Source organism: Culex pipiens, chromosome 2 (assembly GCF_016801865.2).
Source record: "Culex pipiens pallens isolate TS chromosome 2, TS_CPP_V2, whole genome shotgun sequence".
Classification (NCBI taxonomy): Eukaryota; Metazoa; Arthropoda; class Insecta; order Diptera; family Culicidae; genus Culex; species Culex pipiens.
Window position 1 is genome coordinate 111,837,447 of NC_068938.1, and position 18,746 is coordinate 111,856,192.

General features: G+C 35.1%; 1 protein-coding gene across 2 annotated transcripts in view; it reads right to left on the minus strand.

Moving 5' to 3' along the window:
• LOC120421982 (discoidin domain-containing receptor tyrosine kinase B) overlaps positions 1–18,746 on the minus strand; it is a 527,019-nt gene that overhangs the window by 227,289 nt on the left and 280,984 nt on the right. For both annotated transcript variants that reach the window (XM_039585292.2, XM_039585291.2), the window contains exon 4: positions 3,636–3,867. In XM_039585292.2, coding sequence (XP_039441226.1) covers positions 3,636–3,867 — 232 coding nt within the window. The remainder of the gene's footprint in view (positions 1–3,635; positions 3,868–18,746) is intronic.

An 18,746-nucleotide genomic window follows, 5' to 3' on the forward strand; every position in this document is an offset into this window, starting at 1 on the left:
CCGAATTGAAATTGAAAATTAATACCCCTGACCCAAGGCGGTTTCAAAAACACCCAACAAGCAAAAACTGGAAATTTGGTTTATTGGACCTTTTCAAAAAAAAAAAAAATACTCCAGATTTGTAAATTCAGAAAGTGTAAAATCAAACTTGTAAAGAAATCTCAACATTTGTACCCTACCAGCAGCTTTAGTAAAACTAAAAAGGGTTTCTGGCCAAGAAAAGGTTGAGAACCACTGTTCTAGTGGAAAATTATCAAAAGAATCTGCAAACACATTCCATTTTCCGAATTGAAATTATGTTCATTAAGAAAATCATGACACTATTGCTACTCATCAACATTTTCTTAATTATAATAACTTTTCAAAATTTTATGAAAACATCTCCAAGCAGTATTTTGAACACTTCTCTACCACGGTCGGTCATTACCATTCCATACGTAATTAATAGGGTTAGTGAAATTTCACGATTTCGCGGACAGCGTGAAATCCGTGAAATTTGGCTTTTTCCGCGAAATCCCGTGAAATTTTATGTTTGTGTAAAACTGTAACTATTTTTCTCAAAATGATTTATGAAACTAGAATGAAAATAAAAATAATCTTATAAAATACTGTAGATTCAAGCGAGTGAATACCCTGGTTTAATTACTAACATAGGATTAATGATTTTTGAAGATTTCGAAGACGGCGTAACGTGAAATTTATCATTTTTCTCAATTTTTTTTTTTTTAAATAATAACATAATAAATATTTTACCCATACAGACTATTTAAGTAAATTTTATTAGTTTACAATTGAAATGCTTGATATGAACCATTTGAGGAATTGTTCAATTTTTTTTAGAAACTTATTAAGTTTAGTAATTTGTAATTTATTGGAAACTAACTTAATCCACCTATGTGGTTGATGCCTTCCTCACTTTTTACCAACAATGGGTAATATGAGTGGTTTGGACACATATTTCAGCTATTTTTTTTAGGTCCAGAAAAATAAGTCCACAGATATAACTTAAGTTGTCATAACTCGAGACAGGGTTGCCAGATTTTCAATAATGTGGACTCGTTGGAAAGGTCTCTTGATTATCTAACCAACGATGGGTCGGATGATGGTTCCGGACATCGTTTACATACATTTAAGTGAGATCCGGCTTCAAAAAAGTACATAAATATCACTTAAATGGTCATAACTCGAGACAGGGTTACCAGATCTTCGGTGTTGTGAACTTGTTGGAAAGGTCTCTTGATTACCTAACCAACGATGGGTTGGATGATGGATCCGGACATCGTTTACATGCATTTAAGTGAGATCCGACTTCAAAAAAGTACATAAATATCACTTAAGTGGTCATAACTCGAGACAGGGTTACCAGATCTTCAATTATGTGGACTCGTTGGAAAGGTCTCTCGATTACCTAACCAATCATGGGTCGGATGATGGATCCAGACATCGTTTACATGCATTGAATTGAGATCCGGCTTCAAAAAAGTACATAAATATCACTTAAGTGGTCATAACTCGAAACAGGGTTGCCAGATTTTCAATAATGTGGACTCGTTGGAAAGGTCTCTTGATTATCTAACCAACGATGGGTCGGATGATGGTTCCGGACATCGTTTACATACATTTAAGTGAGATCCGGCTTCAAAAAAGTACATAAATATCACTTAAATGGTCATAACTCGAGACAGGGTTACCAGATCTTCGATGTTGTGAACTTGTTGGAAAGGTCTCTTGATTACCTAACCAACGATGGGTTGGATGATGGATCCGGACATCGTTTACATGCATTTAAGTGAGATCCGGCTTCAAAAAAGTACATAAATATCACTTAAGTGGTCATAACTCGAGACAGGGTTGCCAGATCTTCAATTATGTGGACTCGTTGGAAAGGTCTCTTGATTACCTAACCAATGATTGGTCGGATGATGGATCCGGACATCGTTTACATGCATTCAAGTGAGATCCGGCTTCAAAAAAGTACATAAATATCACTTAAGTGGTCATAACTCGAGACAGGGTTACCAGATCTTCGATGTTGTGGACTTGTTGGAAAGGTCTCTTGATTACCTAATCAACGATGGGTCGGATGATGGATCCGGACATCGTTTCCATGCATATAATTGAGATCCGGATATATGTGAAAACACATTTTTATACATAACTTTTGAACTACTTATCGAAACTTCAAACAATTCAATAGCGATGTATGGGACCCTAAATCAAGTCGAATGCAACTGGTTCGATCAAAATCGGTTCAGCCAGTGCTGAGAAAACTTGGCAAGATTTTTGAACATACATACACACACACACACATACACACACACACACACACATACACACACACACACACACACACACACACACACACACATACACACACACAGACATTTGTTCAGTTTTCGATTCTGAGTCGATATGTATAAATGAAGGTGGGTCTTCGAGCTTTTAATAAAAAGTTCATTTTTAGAGCAGGATTATAGCCTTACCTCAGTGAGGAAGGCAAAACAGATTAAGGAAGGACGTTGTGATGGTTCCTTTAGGTTAGTTTAGTAATATTTTCATTGGCTGTAATAAAATTTTTACTGCATTTTATTTGAAAGGTATAGTTAAGAAGTTCTAAGTTCGAAGAAATTAAAAGAATCAAGCATTGTTTTATTCAAATTATTTTTTGCTTTGAAATCAACTTTTAAAAACGTTTATAATTTTTCTGAGTCATTTTGATTTTTTTTCAATTCAATTCGGATTTCTTGGTGAATAATCAAGATAAAATCAGTTCTTTTGCAATTTTTAACAGAGATTTGGAGTTCCTTTCAGCTGTGTGTTGCATCATAATCCATTTTGGAACAACTTATATAACTAAATCACTAACAAGAGCAAGTAAAATAAATTAAAAATGTTAAAAATTTCATTTTGAATAAAATAATTAAACTTATTTTTAATGTGATAAATGTCGCAAAAAATTTAACTTTTTGGTTTTGAACTTATTTTGGCTGGACAAGATTGTTGAATCTTGCTTTGATATGAAATTCAGTAAAATGAAGGAAATTCACGAAAACTTTTGAGCTTTATTAGTCAAATATAAAAATAAAAACAGTTCAATAAATGAGAATACGCATGCCCTACATTTTGTTTAAAAATATATATAGAGCCCATCCATTAACCAGGTGGAATCTTTTAGGAAAATCAGGAGAATTTTTTTTTTTGTGTCAGGTTCAAATTTATTCAAATTGTTTTTAGGTTATTTAAATAATATATTTGCGAAATTTGCGTGAAATTTAGTGTTTTGAAATTGAGGTCCCCGTGAAATTTGCAATTTTCGAGCGTGAAAAATCACTAAGCCTAGTAATTAAAATCTAATCTTCATATTGTGGAAAAATCTCAAAACCTATCAAAGTCACCCCGTTTTACGGTAAATTTAAATGAAATATACTTATTGAACAACCGTTTTGTACATTGCATTGTAAGGCATGTGACAGTTTTTTTGTCCATTGTTTATGGAGAATCACAAACAATCGTGCAGTTTTGTTTAGAATTTTAGAAATTGGAAACAAAAGAGGGTGAATGTGATAAATTCATGACACCCACATAATTCCTAAAAATCATATAGTTCCAAATCGAAATATTTCCCCCAAACTCACCTCATTATCCCTGGTATTTTTCCAGCGCTTCCACTTGGAAAACCCAGGCCGCCAGTACTCGATCACGTACGCCTCGGTGTACTCCCGGCCCTGGCCCTTGCCGAACCGGCCCTGCGTTTTGATCGCCGTCACGACGTGCATCTTCTGCAGGTCCAGCTGCAGGTACTCGTTCAGGTTGCGCGAAACCATGTGCTTCGGACACCAGGCGCCCCCATTGTTGTCGATTTTCAATCTGCAAGAAAAAAAGAGAACAAAAGGAGGAGCAATTTTAGTATTAATCTACTCCATTATGGGTGGGGGACCAGCTGATGCACTGCTCTTCCCCTCCACTTCGAGGTGATGATTTAAAGCTGTTTTCCACGCGAAAGAAAATTGAAATGCTTTGTCATGGTGGCCCACTTGAGGCCAGACAAGCGCGGGAACTTTTTTTTTGCAAAAGCAGTAAGTACACAAGTTTATAAATTCAACCAACTTTTACTTCGTTATTTTCGCCAGAAACAAAACTTTTCAATATTCCTGCTCAATTTTTGTCGACAACTTTTTTTTGTATTTTTCTGCTACTGTAACTGTGTGTGTGTGTGTGCGAGTGTGACTGGAGGGAGGAAAAATAAACTTTTCTTCCCGCGCGCACCGTCACTCGTTTAAGGCAGTCATGGTCGATTTCAATCTCCGACAGGCCACCGTCGGAGAAAAGCCGGCACGCTTCAGCATCCAAACCGGGTTTGGTGGGTGGTGAAGAGGAAGGAGAAGAGAGAAAAAAAAGTTTAAGCTCAATCTCGAGTGTGCTGAGCGACATGCTCATCTTTGTCGTGAATGGGTGCTTTTTTCTGTTACCCAGTTTGTTGGGAACTTGCTCAGAAAAGGGGAAATGGGGTGTCTTTTAGTTTAAATGTGGAATGCTAAAGATTTTTAATTATGGTTTGATTTCTGAATTAAAAATAAAACATGAAAAGGAATATTTGCTTACAAATACTGAAAAATGAGAACACGAAACAAACAATTTAATTACCTAGATTAAACAAGATTTGGTAACTACTGAGCAATTCTCTACGAAATAAGTATTTTGTCTTAAATTATAATTTTTGTAGTTTTCAATCCGACTGAAACTTTTTTGATGCCTTCGGTATGCCCAAAGAAGCCATGGTGCATCATTAGTTTGTTCATATAATTTTCCATACAAATTTGGCAGCTGGCCATACAAAAATGATGTATGAAAATTCAAAAATCTGTATCTTTTGAAGGAATGTTTTGATCGATTTAGTGTCTTTGGGAATGTTGTGGTTATTGATATGGACTACACTGAAAAAAAATGATTCACGTTAAAATTTTTTTTGGTGATTTTTAATTTCACTTTTTGACACTAAAACTTAATTTGCAAAATAACACTATTTTTTATATGTTTTAGAGGACATCAAACTCCAACTTTTCAGAAATTTCCAGGTTGTGCTAAACATCTTTGAGCGAGTTATAAATTTTTGAATCAATACTGATTTTAAAAAAAAAATCGAAAAATTGGTCGCAAAATTTTTTTAACTTCATTTTTCGATGAAAAACAAATTTGTAATCAAAAAATACTTTAGTGAAATTTTGATAAAGTGCACCATTTTCAAGTTAAATCCATTTTTAGGTGACTTTTTTGAAAATAGTCGCAGTTTTTCATTTTTTTAAACAAGTGGATAGCTGACAAAAAAAGGGTTCCCGAAAGTTCATTAAACGGGATATGATGCTTGATTAAAGATTATCAATTTAAATCACATTTTGAACAAAATCTTATAAATTTATGCAAATATTGTCAAAGTTTATGTAAAATCTAATTTTATGTTTTTTTATTGTTATTCGGTAACATTAAGTCAAAGATGAGAATCAAACCACAAATACGAATTGTTGACAAATTCTTCAATATTTGTTCAGTTTTTTTGATAAAACTTTTCAAAGTACTGCTCATGTTTGATTGAATTTATGAATTACAAATATAAAATTTTATTATTTTCTAAGGAAAAAATCTTACATAAATCTGACAGAAACAAGAAACCACTATTTAAAAATGTAGAATAGTATTCAAGTTATGAAATCGTAGTTTATGCAACAAATTGCAAAAATAGGATTTTTTCAGCACGAGTCGTATGTTTATCCAACGAGGTTCACCGAGTTGAATAAATACGAAGAGTGCTGAAAAAATCAAGTTTTGCAACGAGTTCCATACAACATTTTTTTGCAATTCCGAAAAACACCCATTGAGTGAAATTTTAAGTAAAATGCTCATGTATTTTGTCAATAAATCGTTTAAATCTAAAAAATGTTGAAAAGTGTTGCTTTTCGAAACAAGTGCTGAAAAGTTCTACTTTTCAGCACCCATTTCAGTTCTGAAAAGTAGAACTTTACAGCATTTATTCTGAAAAGTGTTGCTATTCGATTCTGTTATTTGTGTTACAGAAAAGTAGGTTTTTTTGTCGTTCAAGAATGACAGGGAAAATAAGTAGTTTCACGACGGAATTGCAAAAATTATAATTTGAAATGGATGAAATGGATGCTGAAAAGTAAAAAGTAAAAAAAAAGAAAAGAACTTTTCAGCACTTGTTTCGAAAAGTAATACTTTTCAATACTTTTTTGATTCAAACGGTTAATTGACAAAATACATGAACAATCAACTTATATTTCCACTCAAATGTTTTATGTAATTTTACTCAAAAATAGAAGTAATATTCAACCTACCAAATTTTCAACATTCCAAAACTCAACTTTTTTTTCTGTGTAGAATTTATTCGTAACTTTTTGTTAATCCATCAGATAAGAGTTTTTATTGTAGTTCTTTGTTTAAATTTGATTTTCAATGAAAATTTGAAAATTAGCTATTACAAAATTGTTTAAAAAATCGAAAGTAATCGTTATTTAATTACCGTTAAAATAATATGCCTCGAGCTTAATTTTTGGGTTTTTTAAAGTTGATTTATTCAGATTATGTTTTTAACGGTGCTTAAATCCTTAAAAAAATAACAAAAATATGCTGATTTGTAAATTTGTTCTTGAATGATTCCAAATTAAAAAAAAAAACAATGTTTTCACGTCCAAAAAATTTTGTAAGATTATGTTTAGTCATTTTTTCAAATTTGGAAAACTGTTTTGAATTTTTTGTGGAGTCTAATTTTTTTGAGGTAATTAAACTTGACTTCCCATAATTAACAAAATTCACCACATTTCATTGGATATTTAAACTGTTATTTCTTTTTTTGTTATTGCTTTGCTCATTATTTATGCTGTTAAAAATAAATAAATCATACCTTCAAAAATAAAACAGAAATTTTCAAAGAATATCATATCTAAACAAAAACATGCGGTATTGTTTTTTTTTTATATTTTGATAAAATTATGAATTTTGGACAGTTCAAGAGTAATGCAAACATATTAAAAAATGTTAACAAAATGTTTTCATTAAAATATATTTCAATTGCTAACATTAAACATTGAAATGAAATTTTCTGAACAAGTTAAAAGAAAAAACTAAAATATCTGAAATTTAAGGTACATTCAAAAAAAAAAAAAACAGGAAACACTCAATTGAATTTTATTTTCTGATCTACGAGCAAATGAAAACATTAAATCAAACTGTCAGTTTTTTGTTGAATTAAATTTTTGAGTTCCAATGCTTTTTTTCAAAGTTGACTTGACAAAAGACTTAAAACTTATTCGGTCATTTCACTCCAAACTTCCCTTTTCCACCCACCCATTTCAATTTCTCCTTAAATGATGCTCTGCATGTCTTGATATGTTCGCGGTGGGCCAAAGTTTTCTTTCCTCTCCCACCCCTGTTTTTCTCCTCTTTTCTTCGAAAGATGAGCCCACATTGTGTGGCCGTGACGGGGATTGTCACGGAAATGGAACCGAAGGAAGGCTCCCGTGCAAAACGTAGGAAGTAGAACAGAATTCTGGTGAAATTACGCAGCGAGATTTCATATTTTCATGCTTTTCTTCTATTTTTTTTTGTCAGAATGTGCTCGGCTATTGTCAAGATCGTACACAAAAGGCGGATTTCTGTCTAACTGATGGAAGGGTGGAAAATGAATAAAATATAAGGAGTGTTTTTAAATTGAGTTGAATATGAACTTTTGAACGTAAGAAATTTTAAAGCTTCCAAATGTTTCCAAGGTCAAAGCTTAAAACTAAATTGTCTCAAAACAACCCACAACAAGTGTCAAACTGGTGAGAAAATTCTTCCCACATCCCACATCAAATCCTTTCGACGCCAGGAGGCTGAGTAAGAAGCAAAAAAAAACATTCCATCGAATGCCTTCCAATTTGTAACAACATTATCCGAGCATTTTCTTAATCTGCACCAAACGATCTCGTGCTGGGCCAGATTGGCACGGAGGGAACAAAAAAAAAGAAGATGAAGAAAGGGAGAAAACACGAGCACGAGTTCGACATACTTGAGATATCATCATATCATCAGAGTTCGATTCGTGGAACGCATTCCTGCTGGCAACGCAGGACACCCCTTCTCGCTTGCCACCCTTGGGAAGTTTTTTTTCTGAGAAAATCACAGAAAAGTCGGATCTGATTGCTTGATAAAAACACACAAACCCACACACACACTGTGAAGGATGCTGTGCAGCAGCAGCATCCCTGCCAGGGCCATTATCCGGCGTTGGTGTCTCGTCATCACGTCAGGAATCCGGTGACAGTGACGTGGAGGCACAGTGAGAAATGATTGTTTGGGGAATGTAGGTTTGGAGAGTTATGTAGACTTGTTTAGACTTGTGGAGACATTTCTAAATTATTTGTTTTTGAAAGCTGGGACTTATGTATAACATTTTTTTCAAAACTTTGATCGTTTCAAGAATTAATTGGAGACATTTTGAGACTTGAGGAGACTTTTAAAGACAATCAATATTTTATCGATGTAGGAATCTTAACATATGAATGTAAGCGGTTGTCAACATAGACTGCCAGACCAAACTTTGATTATTTTTGAATAACTTTAAAAATGTGTAGAGATTTAAAAGTTGTGAGTCTGAGTAAAGTTAGGAAAATGTGTTTAAATTTTTATGAATGTTTTGTTGTTTTGTGATGTATTTAAAAAATATAGATCAACGCTGAAAACTCAAAATAATCACTTGTTTTTTTTTATTATTTTTGTGAAGCAAAAATTTGTTTACATGCTTTGCAATAATTCTTTGCATATTTTATTCAGATATTTTTAGTAAATTGAAAAAAATATAATGACAAAATAAAATTGAGGGTATCTGTAAATATTTTAACATTAACAGCTTTGCTTAAGATAAGTGTTTAAATATAATTAATATTTAGAAATTCAAACTTTTAAAATATCTAGATAATAGAAGTTCTAAAACAATCAAGGTCGTAAATTTTGTTATTTTTTCTTTCAAATGTTTGTAAAAATGTGAAAAAATTATATAAAATGATATACAGAACATATTTTGAATTCGGAAGCTTATTTAACAAAAATAATGAAATTATAAGTAAGCAAATACTTGTGTCAGAAATTAAAAGTGCAAGAAATTCTCTGAAAAAATGTAAAAACACTTTTGCAAGAATCAAGTCATATCGACTCATGGATGGTTTTGTGAAGGCCTTAAGATTTTTTTTAATTTTTCAATGGGCCATTGACAGATTTGTGAAGAATTTTTGACTTTTGGAGATTTGTGGAGACTATATTAAAAAAATAATGCGAAATAATAAACAGGAAATTCAATAAATTACTTTTTTATGTAAATCTACAAGAGAAAATTAGAATCAAAATTTGTGTGAAAGATTTTGTGCCAGAAAAATAGTAATTGACTCCAGAAACCATGTAAAATTGCATTAGAGAGGTTAAGTTATTGTCATTACACGTACATTTAGGTAAAATTACATGAAAAAGTGGTAAACTTACACGTTCGACATTTCAACTCGCCGTATGTTCTCGCTTTATTTAGATTGTTTAGGATCACCTTACGAAATTTTTATTTTGACTGATTATTTAAGCATTTGTGAAAATCTAAAAGGTGCTAAATTTGAAGGTGTAATATTTCCTCTTTTATGATGCAATGACGAAATAGACAGTAAAATAAGAATCGCTCTGGAAAAGTGATAAATTATCACGTTTCGAGAGGTTAAATTACACATCCTGAGATTTTTGTTGTGTTTTTTTTTTATTTTATGTTAAAATTATTTTTGTATAAATAAGTAATTTAATAATGATTTGAAACTCAGAATCATTTAAAATGTTTTGGTAACAATTTGAGAGTTATCTAGACTTCAATAGAGATGAAGAAAACTTCACAACTTGGAGAATCCTGGTTTTTATGAGCGTTTAAGATTTATGAAGCAGCAGCTTTTGGTGTTTTGAGGACCTCAAAGTGACATTTAAAATGTGCCTGTGAAATTTTATGATAAACTGTGATTTAAAAAAAAAGATTTAGGTTTGTTCGGCCCAATCGGCCAGTCCCTATGTTGTGTTCTAACTCTTTGCGGGACTGCCGGAACCAACGACTTACGAACGACGGCGGAGCTTCAGGGACGATGGCGGACGAAGACGTTTCTCACCGTAAATGAAACACGGTGATTCCTTGGTCTCCGAGAGGCCACCTGCCTCCTCGGAGGTTCAAGACAGAAGATTTTATTATCACAATTTTACAATACAAGAAACCTTAAATCTAGATCACAGAAAATAACATCACGAAGATAAACAATAACATACATGACAGACTGTACTGTCAGCCTACTAGCGCTCCCAGCGGTCAATGAGGGAAACACTGCGTGACCGGGGGGTAATACAAATTATGCCATAATAGGGTCCGCGACCCAACAAAGTTTTTAGTGAATGTTTGATAAATTGTAGCTTATTACTTTTTTATGTAGACTTGTACAAATCTTGAAAAAAAAGAAAAAGGGCGAGACTTGTGGAGAGTTTGAGAATGCAACGATTTTAAACATTTATTCGTTACTGCAGAGCTGAGGAAAACTTCAATACTTCATTAATGTATGATCTGTGGAGACTAGCAGTTTATTGTGTAGACTTTTCATAACTTCAAATCTTAAGTTAATTTTATTAGTGTCCAATAAAAGTGGGTTCATTTTGCTGCGGCAACAAAAGGATTTCAACACTTTTGCAAGGTTGCTGCTGCTCGGGATAAAACATTCCAAGAAAGGGGGGGGGAGGGGGTTCGTTGCACACATACGACGCCCACCGCCAGAGAAGAAGAAGAAAAAAATCTCCAGCATAAAAGGGCGCAAAAAGGACCGTTCGATTGAGACGTGTTAAAATGAGGGGGTGTCAAAATGACGTTACGATGCCAGTTATGTGATCCTAAAGGAATAAAGAGAATGTGCACGTAAGAAATGTGAGTCGTCGCACCAGTCGTCGACGTCGGCGTCCTTTTATTTTTGTGAGATTTTTTTTCTGCTTTTCTTTTTTTTGTTGCTGTTGCTCGGTTTAGTGACTGACTGCAACTCACTTTGTTCAGGGGTTTGGATTTTACTTTCGCCAGTCGAGTTGGAGCGGAGTGGGTGGTGATTGTAATCTTTATGATGTTCTTTTATGTATCAATTTGTTCGGGCAGAATGGACTGCGACAGAGATGAAAGGAATCGATGTCGGTGTGTGAATGTGTGATTTTGGCAAATTGCACGTGGGTTTGGATGTCCGATGAAAGGCGATCCGTTTTGGACAGACAAAGGAAAGGTTGTTTGGTATATCTGTTAATCTGATATTATAATGATGTCACTTTGCTTCTTTTTATTTGTATTTCTAGTTGAATTTAATCTTGGTTATTCTATTTTGCAGTCTTTTTTTCAGATTCCACGCCAAACCCACATAAAACAAAAGCAAACTCTCCCAAAGTCCGCAATCGAACAAAGAATTTGTGTTTGTCATAATTTCAGGCTCATTTAGCACGGAAAAGCTTTCCTTCTCCACGGTTGGCTGACCTCGAGTTTTGTGGTTTCCAGCTCTGGCCTTGTTTCCACAGGGCACTTGACCGAACTTTGGCGAAAAAATCACGACGGCAATATAAATCTGATTTTATTCGTGGGACTAATTCAGCGTCGTTTCACATGGAAAGGTGAAATTTCCTACACTTTTTTTTCGAAAAAAAAAAACACTTTACGTTTCCGAGAACCCAACTGCTCGACCTCGTAAAATTCCGGATATTATGGCCCTCGAGCACGACGACGGCGCCGAAATAGAAAACTCACGCTTCACTAGCAGATTTATAACGGAAAGTTATCAGCAAATAATCAAAAGTTTAGCGTAAGTCAAGCATTCAGTACTCGCATTTGTCGTCCTGACAGGGGGGAACGACTTCCATTTCCGGCGTGGAAACCCCCCCTTCGGAACTCAATCTGTCCTTCCTTGGCTAGATTGATGAAGAGAGAGGGGAAAAGGATGAGGTGGGGGGCAATTTACTTACTTCCAGTTGTATGAACAATTGATTCCACAGTCAGGGAAAAACAATTTATGGAGAGCAATATCGTTTACAAATCGAAGTTCGTGTGCGAATTTGGGTTCTCGATGGGGAGAGTAATAAAACAATCTTCAAGGGGAATTCCACACGAAAACGGGAACCTTAATTTGGAAGGATTCCTGACGCCTGGAGTTATGCTGTTCTGCTAAGCATTAGGTGAGCTTGCACGCAATGTTGAACGCAATTTTATGTTTGAATTCACACGGTCCGAGTGGGTTTCAGAAATGATCCTTGGTACAAAATAAGATTTGGAGACTTGTGTAGACTTATATAAAACTTCTAATATCTGGAGTCTCAAAAGTCCAAAAGATTCTTGGAATAAATTTGGAATTATTTGATGAATTAAAACCGTGTGTAGACTTTTGAAATTTGCAAACACGAACTCTACACCGCAATTTAAAACATTCAATTAACTAAGCCTACAAAAAAAAGTTGAACATTTTCAAAAAAAAAATGATCGTCTTCAAAATGCAAAAGAAAGCATAATGAAAAAAAAATATTTTGCTTTAAACATGACTTTGGAGACTTTTGAACAACTAGAAAGTAAAGAAGACTTATTGGTTTTAATGCTGTATTTTTTTAAATGACAGTAATCTACTTCTATTAGATTTTTAATAAAGACTTGAAAAGTAATTGTGGAGACTTCAGATTTTGTGTAAACATTTCGAAAATTTAAGAATTTCAGAAACCTACGAGTTCTGCCAATAAATTTGTAGACATGATTAAAACATCGACGGGAGACCTGATGAACTGGATGAAGGATTTAGAAAATTTGAGAATTTTGGACGTTTGAAGCTTCGAATATTTTGTTGATGATTAATATGCATGGGAGACTCAAGATTTGTGGACTAAAAAAAAACATTAATAAATTTAAGAATTGAGGAAACTTTTGACATTTGTGAATATTTGTTGACATGATAGAAAAGAAAAAAAGCTGAAGGCTTGGTAAAAGTTGTTAAGTCTTGATGGACTTGAAAACAAAGTGCCCAAGTAACAATTTAAGTTTTAAAACGATCTAGAAGAGATTATTAAGAGTCGTTGGCCAAAAATGGTTATAAAACATTTTAGTCCTACATGCTGTATTAAACACGAGTTAAAGCTGAGTTAAGTGCAAAGTGGACTATTTTAGGAGGTTATGAAGATCAATTTTCAAGGATGTTTTAAAACGATATAATCTAGCAGATAAGTTTTAGCAATGTCTTCAAAGACTCTTGCTGAATTAAATAAATCTTGTGTAAATGATAAATGGTTTTGGAGTATCCTGGAAGACTTCTTAGCGACTGAAATAAATCAAGATATAAATGGAACAGCTCTTGAAGAAAACCAAACGTGCCTTAACTAGATCTTATTGAATTCAAAAATATTATCATCAAAACCATTCTGTCTTATAGTGTACCCTACTTGATAAACAAGTATTAGAAAATTATACAAGACAAAAATTTACAAGGAAAATGCTATATTGAAAAATAAAACATGCATAATTTAGTGAACATATCCAGTTTATGCCATTAAAAAATGATCGAATAATTTTTCCAGATGCCTCGAAAAAATACTGCTTGCCTTGTTGAATCTTTAAATAACCTACAAGATTTTCATGCCAAAATACGTTTAATTTCTGATATCTCTCAAATATTCAACATGGCTGCGATTTTTTGCCCAATTTCTTGCCTCTCAATATGGCGAAAATCGTTAAACCATTCTTTTCTTGATTAAAACCATGTTAAATGTAATTATTCTAAGCATGCTCTTGGTGGGGACTTCTTAAGAACTGTAGGACTTGTGAAAGACTTGATATTGCTTTAACCAAGGCTAAATCACACGTTGCACTGGCCGTAGCGCATGCTTGTATCGATGGTGGAAAATAGATCCGGGTAGTGAAAATTTCTGGACCAACACGGGAAAAGGGTGGACAAAAATTTCGACTGTGTAGCTAATTTTCAGGTTCACATTACTCGGACACTCAAACAACAGCAATCCTCTCCAGTTTTCTTCCGCAAAGGGGATTTAGATGAGTAGTTACCTGTTGTCTAAGAACTTTAATAATAATTGTTCCAAATTTGCATGCGCCCTTTTTGATTGTTGCTGTAGATTTGATCATAATTTTCTCTCTAAATAAATAAACACAATAATAGCTCTGTTTTTTATTCATATAACATTAACAATACTGCGGAAAAACATACTACATGACAAAACGTATTCCAAAGTGTCAATTATTTGGTTTGGCTTTATTTCGTCACATATTCTATATTTCACTTTATCATGAACATGATCATGGTTTTCGTCACTTTTTCTTTATTTCACATACACATTTACAACGTTTGTCATAGGTTTCATCCGCCACAGAAAAAATAATCACAAATAACACTTTTTATTCTCTTATTAATCGATCACCTAACCTCTAAACTGCACTGAACAAACTGAGCGTAGCAATACATGCAACAAAATATTCATGGTTTTAATTAAGCCATTTCTAAAACTGAAGAGTTTTAATCTTATCTTCAGGAAGCCGTTGTGAATTTAAAACATTCTTGAACAAATCAACTTATTCTTGGACAAGAAAATGCCGTTTTGGAAGTTGAAATAGTTAATTTGAACGCTAGTCAAGTTAAAAATTAAAAAAAAACACATTTGCTGCCTCGTTAGTTTTCATCCAATGATGGATTACGAATCAGCATAGACATTGCACAACACTAATTTTCTTCAATCCTCAGAAAAAATCACAAACTAGGGACGGCATGGTTCGACTGCTCCTTGAATAATTTTAACCGCAAACAAATCACTTTTCGCTTTAAATGGTTTTCACAGAGATAGCAACAATAATGGTAACGGAATTTTTATTTCATAATCTGTAAATTCACACAAAATGTCTCCTGCAACTGCGCTGCTGCTGCTGCTCCATGATTGAAATGTTGCTTTTGACAGCTAAAGTCCTACGGTTTTGGAACATGCAACAACTAGCACAATTGGTTTTAAGATGGTTTTATTTGAGTCACTAAAAGAATGCTTGAAAATCTTATTTAAACTAATAAATAAAACTGTTTCGACAGTCTTGAAAACCTATTAGAAAAGTTTTCAAGATATCTTGAAAGAAAAGCGAGGATAGAACTTGATAGGATAATTCAAAGTTGTTATGAAACTTGGTAACATTTTCCAAAGCTTTAATAAAACTTGTGAAGAGTATTAGGCAAATCGTTTGTTACTTGGGTGGAGACTTTAGAGAATGCCAAAACCTACGCATTTCTGGAGAAAATATCTAGAAAATTTGGAGACATTTTTTTAGACTCTGATTTGCGAAGACTTAAAAATTTTGTGAATATTGTGTAGACTTGATTGACTGGGGACTGGAGAGCTGGTGAGGCTTGTGGAGACTTCAATAATGTCGATAATAATTGTGTAGAATTTGATTATTTTTCAGGAAATTCAAGAATGTTGAATTCGTCTTAGAAAGTAAACTTGAAGATTTATTTGGAACTAGACGAACTATTTGAAATAAAAAAAAAAAAGTTAGAGACTTTTGAATATTTTTTCACCTCATATACAATTTTGACAGTCATTCTCCCATGGAAAGTGACCTTTTTCCAACACAAATCCCTTCTTCCCGACTTTGGCCATCCATAATCGTCCTCATCATCGTTGATGTCGCGTTTTTTCCCGCCGGAGAGTTTTTGCTTTTTCGCTTTTCTTCACTTCCGTTCCGAGTCCCAGAACCCCCCGACGACCGTCCGGAGGAGCGAGGATTGGCCGGTTTTCGTCGCGATTTGCTCCGCCATCGTCGTCGTGGAACATTTCCGTTATTTTACGACGGCGTGATAAGACACCATAATGCGATATCCGTTTCGTTTCGTTTTGGTGAGCGCGTCGTGGGCTATAATAGTTGTAGGTACTATAACAGTTTGAGGAACCGACAGTTTTTGGCGCCCATTCAGAGAGTGATTTTTTGCTGGCGCGAATGCCGGACGGAGAAGTTTTTGATAAGCGAATCGATATTTCCCCTCCGATGACAAATCTTTTGCTTGGGTAGCTCGGAATGGGATTGAAAGAATTGTAACAGTCAGTCACGAAGGCGGAAAGAAGTACTTAGTGGGTAGATTGATATCTTGAGGTATAATATTTCAACAAATTTAACGCAATGCAGTTGTATCGTGATCAAATTTAGGATAGTCTTGATTGCATGAAATCAGCATAACTCCAGAGCTGGATTAACTCAACTCAACTCAACTCAACTCAACTCAACTCAACTCAACTCAACTCAACTCAACTCAACTCAACTCAACTCAACTCAACTCAACTCAACTCAACTCAACTCAACTCAACTCAACTCAACTCAACTCAACTCAACTCAACTCAACTCAACTCAACTCAACTCAACTCAACTCAACTCAACTCAACTCAACTCAACTCAACTCAACTCAACTCAACTCAACTCAACTCAACTCAACTCAACTCAACTCAACTCAACTCAACTCAACTCAACTCAACTCAACTCAACTCAACTCAACTCAACTCAACTCAACTCAACTCAACTCAACTCAACTCAACTCAACTCAACTCAACTCAACTCAACTCAACTCAACTCAACTCAACTCAACTCAACTCAACTCAACTCAACTCAACTCAACTCAACTCAACTCAACTCAACTCAACTCAACTCAACTCAACTCAACTCAACTCAACTCAACTCAACTCAACTCAACTCAACTCAACTCAACTCAACTCAACTCAACTCAACTCAACTCACTCAACTCAACTCAACTCAACTCAACTCAACTCAACTCAACTCAACTCAACTCAACTCAACTCAACTCAACTCAACTCAACTCAACTCAACTCAACTCAACTCAACTCAACTCAACTCAACTCAACTCAACTCAACTCAACTCAACTCAACTCAACTCAACTCAACTCAACTCAACTCAACTCAACTCAACTCAACTCAACTCAACTCAACTCAACTCAACTCAACTCAACTCAACTCAACTCAACTCAACTCAACTCAACTCAACTCAACTCAACTCAACTCAACTCAACTCAACTCAATTCAATTTCTTCCAGCACACTTCCACAGCCCTCGTGATAACTCCCGTAATCAAAACCCTCCCAACCACAATTCATTTTTCATCCGCGGTCTCCGATGAACTGAACTCCTCACCGTCACGTGTAATTAATCTCCGGGAAGGGCGCGTCTCGCGTGTGTTTCGAGCCTGCCCAAAAATTGATAAAGAGCGACTCAAAAAATATTGACATAATTTATCATAGGCATGATTTTCCATACACAGCGAGCCGCACATTTTTTTAGAATTCCCCGAGGGACAACATCAACCTCCCTCTCATCCGACACATTTGCCTGCTGAATGACGCGGTTTTCACACCCCTCGTGGGGATGAAGAAAATTGGTTCAGTCAGCTGTAGCTGACGGTTTTACCCATCATCATCACCGCTCTTTTGTGGCATGGGTCGGGAAACCCTGCCAAAAGTGACGCTCCCACGAAATAAAAAATGAAAACGACGTGGGAAAATGTCCCAATCAATGAGGGGCTTTTTTCCTGCTACCCATCAAAAAACCAGACCATGTCACGTCTTTTCAATAAAATGTGTTGCCAAAATGATAAAGTGAAAATTTTCCTAGATTGATTTAAACAAAACTGAACAAACAACCTCCCCCACCAAGAAAATCCGACAAAATTATTCAATGAAGACACACCCCACCTCAGACGAGCGCACAGTGCGAGCAGACACCGGCTATCGCCATTCAGGCGCAATGATCAGGCACTGCTCGAGGGGTCACACACTCTACGGTTACACAAACCGGAAGCCACAACACCGCCGGTCGTCTTCGGTCGTTGACGTGGGCAAAATAAAATGCATTCCTGCCTTATCGCACCTACCGGAGAAAGCGCCCCCTCCCGTAATAGAGTAGAAAAAAAATCACATCCTTGCCTAGCTTTAGGCGCCGGCGTGTGATATCGGCGGAGCAGCCTCCAGGTTTGCACATTTGCCCAACTTCCGGCTTCTTGAATATTAAGTGCCACTCAAGAGGGCAAAGAATTGCATAAAACACGGCGCGCAGCACAGGGTGACAACATCCGCTGGAGGGTCGGCAAAATATGGTTAGATTCACCGGGAGAAGGAAAAAAGAAAGGAAAGAGGAAGTCATACACACGCCTAAACCAGAGCGTTCTGAAGAGGGAGGCTACCTTTTCTGTCACGGTGCCGCTTTATCACAAACTTTTTTATTAGCTCAGCCTTTTGGAAGAACATTTTTCAGTGCAAGTTATTGACATTTTCCAGAACGAGCAGGCATGGGGGGATGTTTGAAGGATATGGTTTCATCAATGAAATAGTGAGCGTTTGAAGGGGAGAGATGAAAATATTGCTTGTCGTGATAAGCATGTTTATTGTGGATGAAAATATTTAGTATTAAAATTAGGATTTGATTCAAATTTGGGTGTCATTTTGCTATTTCGAAAATCTGCAAGCTATCACAAATTAATTTTAATTAAAATTATCACAAGACTGAATTTGATATTGATAAATCCTCATGATATTTTGCTTCGCCTTCAGAATAAAAAATATAGCAGAGTTTTGTTGAAATACAATCAAAACAATTATTATTCAGTAGCTAAATGCATAAAAGTATGACCGTTATAACT